We start from the raw sequence: 10,582 nt of genomic DNA, 5'->3' as shown, positions 1-10,582 counted from the left end.
CCCCTCACTTCCTCTCCCCCCACCCCACAACCCCCCCCCCCCCCCCCCGAAAAGAATAAATAGAACACTCACTCAAAAAGCGCAACACAGCAAAAACATCCCCATTTGCCGGAGGTCGACAGCGATGGCTGATCACGCCGGCGAGCACGACTCATTTGTAGAAACGGTAATGGACAAGGTCAACGTCGACAAGTTGCACGTCGCACACCACGATTCTTCTTCTTCGTCGGATTCTGAAGACGAGAATAAGGATACAAAATCGCCAGTCGACGCCGACAAGGCTAAGATCTACCGCCTTTTCGGTAGAGAAAGGCCTGTCCACAAGGTTCTAGGCGGTGGAAAACGTAGATTCCTCAATTCTCTCTCAAGTTTTATTTATTTTATAACATATGCTGCTAATATATATACATGTATCATGTAATTATGATTCGATTTTATAGTTATTGCGAGCAAATTAGTTTGTTAATAAATGACTTGCGGGCCAAGAGGCACTGTTTAATTATTTGCGTTTTAGCAAATTCTAAAAATGGAACCTCCTTTGAATTAATTGGACTAATATTTCGTTTTTTAATCTGTTACTATATAGCTTTTCCCTATGAATATCTCCATCTAGTGAGTTCCTGCAGATTGGTTAATCCTCCCAATTTCTTCTTTCCTTTCCTTTCATTTTTCATTCTTGTTAGGTCTCATTAGGATCCACAAAGTTTTTTGTTGGTGCAATAAGTGTATTCTTTATTGCGCCTCTTTTATTTCTTAAATGCGAAGTTGAACTGTTATTTTACCGATTTGAGTTTCATTAAAGTAGTATCATGTTGCTTCAATTTTTGAATGCATTTTCCTAGTTTATATAAATTGTTAATATTCCCCCTTCAAAGTTGAATAAACGTTTGCGATTGAATATGGAACTATTTGTTTGTAAAGAAGTTTCTATCAGCAAAGATATATTCTGAAGCTGGTATTATAACTTCATTAGAAATATCAGGGAATCCCATTGGATCAAACCACCGGAAGCATTTGAGTGGTAAGTAATTCTTGCTGAAATATGAGATGGGTTGCAGCTATAGTCAGAACTGAAGGGGCTAATTTCGTAATGTTGACCCATGGAGAGGTAGCGAAAGAGACATCAAACAGATGTAAATTCTCCACTTTATGGCTGCCACTGCTCTATCTCCAAATATGGATAAAACTAATAGCTTTGTAGATGATCCTTCTAGAAGAGGAAGATTCTAACAACCTTTCCAATTATTTCGTTCTGTTTTATTTAGTAGGATCCCTAGGAAAAGGATTTTGTTTCCACGGTGAATTTATGCGTAAAAGATTTGAAACGAAGGAGCTGTTTCCCTTTTCTGCACTAGTTTTCCAGTTTGATGTGTCAGCAAGATATACTGCGATTTGGCAAAGTTTGAAATAATTTTTATATTAATCACTTAGTTATTTTGCTTTGGCTTGAAAAATACCGAGTTATCCTCTATGCTTCTTTGCCCCAATATCTCCTGCTGGGCTTTCTGTATGTACTGCAGAACTTCAATCTCTACCAAATATGTGTGCTGTTATGGAAACATCTCTTTTTCAATAGCTGCTTGTTGGTTTGTATATACTTATAATTCCCTATGAATGACAGCCGCTGAAATTTTCCTATGGCGGGACAAGAAAGTTTCTGCTGGCGTGCTTGGTTTTGCCACTGTTATTTGGGCGCTTTTTGAGTTGCTTCAATACCACTTGCTCACACTTGTATGCCATATTCTCATTGTTGCCATAACAGTACTTTTCCTGTGGTCCAATGCATCGGCGTTCATCAACACGTACGTATCTTTTTGTGTTCTTGATTTATTTGTTCGTCTAATATGTACAAGAAGATTGACCTTGAAATGTTATGCACCAGGGCTCCACCTCAAATTCCAGAAGTTGTTCTTCCTAGGGATATCGTCCTGGGTGTTGCATCTGCATTGAGGATTGAAATGAATAGGATCCTTGAGATCCTACGAGATATTGCATCTGGCAAAGACTTGAAGAAATTCCTTGTTGTATGTGCATCTATTTTTATATCTTAAGTTCGTAGTTTGACAGTTGCTTCAAGGCTCAAGTTTCTTCCCACTGGATCTCCTCTTTGAGTTTCATGTTTCTCATAGTATACCTTATAAAAAAAAGTTTCTCCCAGTATTGATGTAAAATATTTGACTTGTACATGCAGGTCATTCTGGGCTTGTGGGTAGTTTCTATATTGGGGAATTGCTGGAACTTTCTCACATTATTTTACATAGGTAATTAATTTCATTCTTATTTTGCTAGTTGGACTTTCTTTTTTCAATGCTTACTGGGACTCAACTATTTGTTACTTATTTTATTCTTATTTGCATCTTCTACTTTTCTCTACTTACAGTTTTTGTATTACTGCATACTGTTCCTGTGCTTTATGACAAGTATGAGGACAAGGTTGATGCTTTTGCTGAGAAGGCAGAGGCAGAGATCAAGAAGCATTATGCTGTTTTCAACGACCAGGTTCTTAGCAAAATTCCAAGAGGTCCACTAAGAGACAAAAGGCTTGCATAGAGACTAATAGCGTTTCCACTACGTTCATACTGGAGTTTTCCATATGTTGAGTCCGTGTGTTAGAGCCCTTTAGTTACTGGATTTGCTTTATTACGTGTACAATTAAATGAGTATGGCATTTTTGTGAGGTAGTTTTGACTTCCACATTTAGTTTTGCCTTTTTTTACCCGTAAAACGGTACAATTGAATTTATAACGTAGTTTATAGACAAGTGAGTTGATTTGACCCAAGAATATTAAGTAAATAAGAACAAAAAGATTATGAAACGAAATTAAAGGAAATACAAGCCTGGCTATGTACTTGATCTTTCCGATAGCAGAAGTACAAACAACACTGAGAGCAGAAGAAAATGAATAATTTTATAATCTGGAGAGCAGAATATAGCTTTGTGTACAAAGTATTTCGTGTCTACAATGGATGTTAATTCTCCTATTTATAGCTCTTTTCAGGGAGACAAGATCTTCAAATCAAGCTCCTCTTGAATGAGAATAAAATCGCCATTGATGGCTGCATAACATTTGGTTTTAAATGCAGATATTCTCTGTAACAGCCGCTCATTAAATAATATCCGATATCAATACTTTGAACCTCTGTCCGTCGGCTACTCTGCCTTCAGGGCTCATCCAGCCTGGCCACATGCTGGCAACCAATATTGACTACTTGTTGACTCAAATTCTTCCTCTCTTCAGCTCCACATGTCATCTCTTTATTCGTCTAACTGTCAACAACTAATTTCACCGTATATAGATTGTCCCCCTACTTTTTGGTGACAATACTTTAGTGTCACTGAAAAGTAGAGAACTTTTTCCCTTAGCGAGCAAGTTTCTGAACAGTTTCTAACATTTGAAAGGACGCATGCCTCTCCGCATTTAATGACGTGTTACCCCACGATTTGGCAAATATTTTCGCCGGCTCTCGAGGTAATCGTGACCACGATTTTTGGCGTCTATAACTTCTCCACTACTTATCATTTTTACTCTTTACTTTCACAACTACTTCGTCTTCTCTGAATCTCCTTACAGCCCTTCTGTAACATTCAGCCCTCCTAGTAATTTTTTCTTCATAAACATGTCATCAAACATTGCCGCCCTTGGAAACTCTACCCTTTTCTTCGGAGGCGGCATAAAGAAAACCAAAACAAAGTAAGTTGAAGTTGATTCGGAACCTCCTACCGTGAATTCCATCATACCACTTAAGCTTAGTACGAAATCCGACCTTCAGGAACAAAAAGAATCTATGCAAATCCCAAAAGTGACAGAAGCTGGCCTATTAATACGTATCCTTCTTCCATCTGTCCTCCTAACGTTCCTGTCGTGAGGGAGGATTGTCACTAGGACAACATCGAAATCCTCATTATAAGCGAGGTAGAAAGGGTCACCTTCTCCAAACCAAGGTTCATAGATGTTTATACATACCCTTTCACTTTGAGAGTGGTTGAAGGAGTCAACCCAATAATCTTAGAGTTTTGCCACCGGTACTAAATATGCTTGGCACAAGTAGGGCCTTTCGTGTGGCGTACGGTGGCTTGCCTCCACCAGTTGTGTTCTGATTGGGGAAACCCCGACTCTCGCACACATGATGTACCTATATTCCCCCAAGATCTTCCGTGGGGGTGTGCTAAAACATAGCAAACGCGGTCATCATGCCTTTCTCACCCGCGTCGAAGATGACAATGACCGTGGATGGATGGAACGGTTCGTTGTTATTGCTACCAGGGATATTCTCTCGACCACAGTGCCTGTTATTCGTGAGTCGTGGAACCTTTTCCGTAAGTCTTCACGTATCCCTTTTATTTCCATACTTTAAAAACACCATCCTTTGTCCCTAACTTTATACCTTATTTGCTCCAGATACTCACTGGAAACCCCCACAGGCACAAAATCTGGCCTAATGGGTTCAGAAAATTCTGGATATTACTACTCCAGAATCTCGACGGTGGAAAGAAATGGCTCTCAAATATGGAGGGAAAGCCAAGAACGTTAAGATTGAAAGAAAAAATCCTTTTTTCTTTCAATCTTAACGTACAAAACAACTTTGGAACAATTTGTTAACTCCTTTTTTGCTCCACACAGGACATCCGAAGGGTTCTATTGTGTGCCCCGATATTGAGTCTCTCGATGACCCGGAGGTAGCCAAACGGGTGCTGCAAGAAGCCCTCAACCAGAGGCAAACTCACGCATCTACTTTCGCTTCTAGTGAAGGCTCCTCCTCCTCCAGGAGTTCCCAGCCGAAAACCAAGAAACCAAAGAGGAAACGTACCTCCTCGGCTGGGGCTTAGGAAAAGAGAATGAAAGAAACTCCAACTGGACTGGCCATAACGGTCCTTGATGACGAGAAAACCGATGATGAAGCAGTTGCCCTTTGGAGAAGAAAAAATTTTCATCAACTCAATCGAGTAGTCAGCCGGGAGAGCTTCAAACTCCACCACCAGAAGAAGTTCAGGGACTCTGGGGGTAAATGGATTTGGTTGAAAATGCCGATTCCCGCTTTTCGATCCCTTCGACGCCTCCAGTCAAAGGAGTTCAGTCTATGAACTTCCTCTACCACTAACCTCTGATCCAATAACAACTGCCACTCCTTCTACACCAGCTTCTTCCTCTACCACCGGTCCATGCAAAGCAATCAACGTTAGATTTAATAAAATCTATAAGTTTCAACCTGAGTTCGGGACTCAACCCCATTCCTAAATGGAATTTTCTCTCCAGAAATTCTTCGAACAAAGCCACTTATTCGAGCTCTTCTGCGATTGACTTGGTCGCATCTGTCTCCTCCGGTACTTGAAAAGACCTCAGTACCTAATATAATTTTGATGACTCCCCGTTTTTATCATCTTCAATTGGGATGGGAAAAGATACTGGTTCCTATAATTGCTATTTGTTGGTTTCTTTGCCCTTGCTGCTGGAAATGGTTATTGCATTCATCTCCCTTGCAGCCGGTTGATTTCCTCTGATATGCTTGATCCCTTCTGGTGTTGGAAACTTTAACAATTGATGGTATGTTGAAGGTACAACCATCATTTCATGTATCCATGGCCTTCCGAGGATTACATTGTAGCCAATTTTGCCATCTACCACTTCAAACAGGGTGGTCTTTGTTAAACCTTCGGCATGTGTGGCAGCAAAATTTCTCCTCAGGTTGTCACACTTGTTAGATTGAAGCCAAATAAAAGCTTTGTCGTCGGAATGTTGTTCCCGGTTAACTTTTCTTGCTCTAGGACTCTCCATTGTATTATGTTGACTGAACTTCCCGGATCAACCAAAGCACGCTTAATTTTGAAATCTAAAACATTAAGAGAAATTACCAAAGCATCATTGTACGATAGAAGAAATCCCTCAACATCTTCCTCTATGAAAGTGATTTCATCTTCTGAGACTTGTCGGATCCTCTTGCCATGAGTCACCGATATCTTTGTCTTCTTTACTGCCGAAAATGTCACCTCATTGATTTCGTATCCTCCGATGATCATGTTGATTATCATCCGAGGTGACCTTGCTGCCGCTTCATGGAATCCACACTATAGATTAGGATCATTTGGCTAGGATCTGATCAGATAGGTTTGGGGAACCTAGCTTCTTTAATATTTCTCATGGCCGACACCAATTCCACCGAGCTGATATCAAAATTATAATTAGACAACCGGGCATACGCTGAATCTCTGGACCCTGGCACCTCTTTCTATTGCAATGATATGTTACTCCGGCCACGATCCGTCCTTCTATCGGAAGTGAACCTATTCGATGACTGGAATCCTTTATTACCTCGCTCATCAGCCCACTCGTAAGGCTGAAAACGACTTCTAGAGGGTCTCTGATCTTTATCAAAATCTTTTTTCAACTTATCTTGATTCCGATCACAATTCCATCCTTTGAAAGACACAGAGGAACCAAGTTGATCATCTTCTATTCTTATCTTTGACTTGTAGCGGTTGTGAACATCAGCCCATGTGTTTGCCTGAAATTCGAGCAAGCTTTCCTTAAATTTTCGTGAGGCATTAGAGCTCTATGGGTTGAGACCCTTTGTAAATGCCGCCGCTGCCCACTCATCCGGAACCGTTGGTAACAACATCCTTTCTTTCTGGAACCAGATCATGAACTCTCGCAATAATTCAGTTTCTCCTTGAGATATCCTAAATATATCTGCCTTCCTTGCTCGGACCTTTCTTTCTCCAGCATGAGCTTTGATAAATGAATCTGCAAGCATTTCAAAAGAGTTAATAGAATGTTTTGGTAAGAGGGAATACCAAGTTAAGGCAACCTCACCAAACTCTTTCAACAAAATCGATTTGATCTCATACTGGGCCAAGTCGTTTCCCTTTACTGTTGTAGTGTAGGTCATGATGTGCTCTTCTGGATCCAAAGTCCCATCATATTTTGGTATATCTGGCATCTTAAACATTTTTGGGATCAATTCCGGTGCCGCACTTGGTTTAAATGGCAATTGCGTATATTTCTTTGAATCTGGTCCCTTTAACACCGGCCTTGCCCCCTAATCTAACCCATCCGAGCATGAAATTCCTTTGCATTTTGATCCATCATTCATTTATCTCATGAATCTTGGTTTGAAAGGGTCATTTAAATTGTTTCTCCCAAATCCTCTATCGGTACCTCTGGCCTCGTCAAAATTGACATTCTTCCTTGGAGTGTTGTTCTCGATTCTTTGAGCCGTTTGATTTACGGGAACACTGGGAGGAATCGGGGCCCTTCCATTAGCATTATTGGAAGCACACGATAACACCTAGTTCAATTCTGTCATCACCCGATCTTGCCTTGAGAGGTGATCCGTAATCCCCTTTTGCTGTTCTCTCAAGATTTTGATTGTTTCAACAACATGCTCATCCTCTGCATCATCAGGATTTGGGCCCAACACATGCCGAGGATACTGACTTTCATGAACTTGGGTTATTTCAACCCCTTCGTTGCGGGTATCGGTGAATTAATCATCACGATCAAACACTTCTTCCAGTTCACCGTGTGTTCCAACATTGTAAACATTGTTGTTATTATTAGCTACCATACTCTGATCTTTCTTTTGCTAAGGAAGGATTCCGAATTTGTTAGTAACAAGTGAATGGATCAAAGCAATTACACAATTGTCTATGCTGCACGATGCCGCCAAACTGTTTACCTGTAAAACGGTACAATTGAATTTATGTGGTTTATAGACAAGTAAATTTATTTGACACAAGAATGTTACATGAATAAGAACAAAAAGATTATTGTCACGACCCAAATTCCATTACAAGTCGTGATGATGCCCAACACCGTTGCCAGACAAGCCAATCCTAATCAACTAGTGAGTCCTCATTAATTTTACCAATACATACCAACTTTTTCTTAACAGTTAATCTTTTAGACAATCGATAATTAACAAATTTGTAATGACATAAATACATCCCTAAATAATAGTCTACAATGTGTGCCAGGAACTAGTGTCACAAGTACTAGGGCAACTAGTAGAATGTAAAAAATATCAATATCCTACTGTCTGAACCAGAATAGATAGTACATAATAATAACAAAAGAAGAGAAACTCCAGTATGCTGCTGAACGACTCAGAAGGGGCAGCTCACTGTGGAATCTCGGTCGAGTATCAGGAACACGCACTGGACTGGTAGCTAGATGTACCTGCCTCAGATCATGTACATTTAAGTACAGAAGCGTAGTATGAGTACATAAACAATATGTACCCAGTAAGTATTCAGTCTAACCTCGAAGAAGTAGTGATGAGGGGTCGACTTGAAACTTACTAGGGTCAATAATAATATAATTTAAGTGTTATGCTAAGCATGGATGTCATAATAAATAACAATTTATAACAGGAAGTGATAGGTTCCTTCCTAGATAATATCTCAATTAACGCTTTATATTTCAAGACTTTTAAAACAGTTCAAATCACAGAAAATACCAAGCAAGAAGCATGCGCAAATAATGCCGAGGTCGTACGGCCCAATCCAACATAAAAATAAAGTGTGCACTGCCGGAGGTTCGTACGACGTGAACCATAGGTGCATCTATTACCCCACTCGCGATTCATACATGCGACGAGGTCAAAAACAGATAAACATATCAAGTAGTCAATCAATAATTCAGGAAAGCAATTATCCAAGGAAATGTCAAGCTTCTCTTTAGCGGTCAGAAAATGATGTTTAGCTTTTTTTTAGAAATTCATTTGCCAAGTTCAATACGTTTCACGCAATCTAAATTAACGATAAAGTTACAGATATAGCAAGTAAAGCATGCTTTTGGGTCCTAGACTACCTGGACTTAAGCATAATAGTGGCTACGCACGGACTCTCGTCAACGCTCAAATGCTGCTCGTACTCCCCCAGGCTACGTGAGTATATCAAGATGTCGTCAATGAAGACGATAACAAATGAATCAATATAAGGATGGAACTCCTTGTTCATCAAGTCCATAAACGCCGCTGGGGCATTAGTTAAGCCAAAGGACATCACCAGAAACTGATAATGGCCATATCTCATACGGAAAATAGTCTTCGGAACATCTGAGTCCCGAATCTTCAACTAATGATACCCTGATCTCAAGTCGATCTTAGAGAACACCCTAGCACCCTGCAACTGGTCGAACAAATCGTCAATGTGTGGCAATGGGTACTTGTTCTTGATGGTAGCCTTGTTCAACTGGCGGTAATCAATGCACATCTGCATGGTCCCATCCTTCTTCTTCACAAATAACACTGGTGCACCCCAAGGTGACACACTCGGTATAACAAACCCCTTTGCTAACAACTCCTCAAGCTGCTCCTTCAACGCCTTCAGCTCTTTTGGAGCCATACGGTATGGTGGGATAGATATAGGCTGGGTGCCTGGAGCTAGGTCAATACAGAAATAAATATCACGATCCGGTGACATGCCAGGAAGGTCAGAAGGAAACACATCGGCGAACTCCCAGACTATTGGAGCTGAATTAATCATCCGAGACTCTGCGGTGGTGTCCCAAACATAAGCTAGATAAGCCAAACAACCCTTCTCGACCAAGTGCCGAGCCTTCAGAAAGGAGATAACCCGACTAGATGTACTAACTAAGGAACCCTTTTACTCCAACTTTGGCAACTCTGGCATTGCTGAAGTAACAGTCTTGGCATGATAATCTAGGACGGCGTAATATGGGGATAACCAATCCATGACCAGGATGACCTCAAAGTCGGTCATATCAAGCAACAAGAGGTCTGCTCTAGTCTCAAAACCACAGAATGTGACCACACAGGACCAGTAGATCCGATCCACAACCACAGAATCACCCACAGGAGTGGACACATGAACAAGAGTACTCAAGGACTCATGAGGAATATCCAGAAAATGCACAAAAAGAGATCACACATATGAATAGGTAGACCTTGGATCAAATAGCACTGAAGCATCCCTACCGCAGACGGAAATAATACTTGTGATAGCGGTATCTGAGGCCAATGCATCTGGTCTTGCCGAAAAAGCATAGAATCTGGCTGGAGCGCCGGTTGGCTGGTCTCCACCTGACTGAGCAGTAGCTGGCTGACCTCTCCCTGCCTAGCCTCCACCTCTAGGACGACCCCTACTACTCTGTCTTCTGCCTCTGGGCGGTTGGGCAACTAGTACTCTAATTATGGGCTGCTGACCCTGCTGTACTGCCTTGCCACGAAGCCTAAGGTAGGTCCTCTTCATGTGACTCGGGTCTCCACACTCGTAACAACCTCTCGGCACCATTGACTGCTGCCCTGAAGTATGGCCCTAATGGCCTGAATACCCACTGGAGGAACTCTGAATAGTTGGTGGGCAGTATGAACTCTCTGGCATAGCACTAAAGTGGAAGTTGGAAGAACCATGGGGACCTGAATACCCATTAGAAGAAACATGAATGGCTGGCGGGCAGTAAGAACTCTCTGGTATGGCGCTGAAATAGGGGCGCGCTGGAGTACCTCGAGGAGGTGATGATGCTGAATATGGAGGCCTGCTAGGCTGACCCCTCCCAAACTGACCTCTGCCCCTAGCCGGGGCTCCTCTGAACTCTCCAAAGAATCTAGCCCTCTTGTCCTG

The 10,582-nt window shown here is 41.5% G+C and overlaps 1 protein-coding gene across 1 annotated transcript; it reads left to right on the top strand.

Annotated features, from left to right (window-relative positions):
• LOC104222589 (reticulon-like protein B2) lies at positions 1-2,681 on the top strand. The gene is made up of 5 exons (XM_009773829.2): positions 1-344; positions 1,622-1,802; positions 1,883-2,024; positions 2,192-2,261; positions 2,381-2,681. The coding sequence occupies exons 1-5, from the start codon at positions 125-127 to the stop codon at positions 2,548-2,550; spliced, it is 783 nt and encodes a 260-aa protein (XP_009772131.1). The 5' UTR covers positions 1-124; the 3' UTR covers positions 2,551-2,681.
• The last annotated feature ends 7,901 nt before the right edge of the window (positions 2,682-10,582 follow it).

The sequence above is a fragment of the Nicotiana sylvestris genome, chromosome 6 (genome assembly GCF_000393655.2).
Source record: "Nicotiana sylvestris chromosome 6, ASM39365v2, whole genome shotgun sequence".
Classification (NCBI taxonomy): domain Eukaryota; kingdom Viridiplantae; phylum Streptophyta; class Magnoliopsida; order Solanales; family Solanaceae; genus Nicotiana; species Nicotiana sylvestris.
Note: the sequence above shows the minus strand (reverse complement) of the source record. Positions and strands in the feature narration are given on the sequence as shown.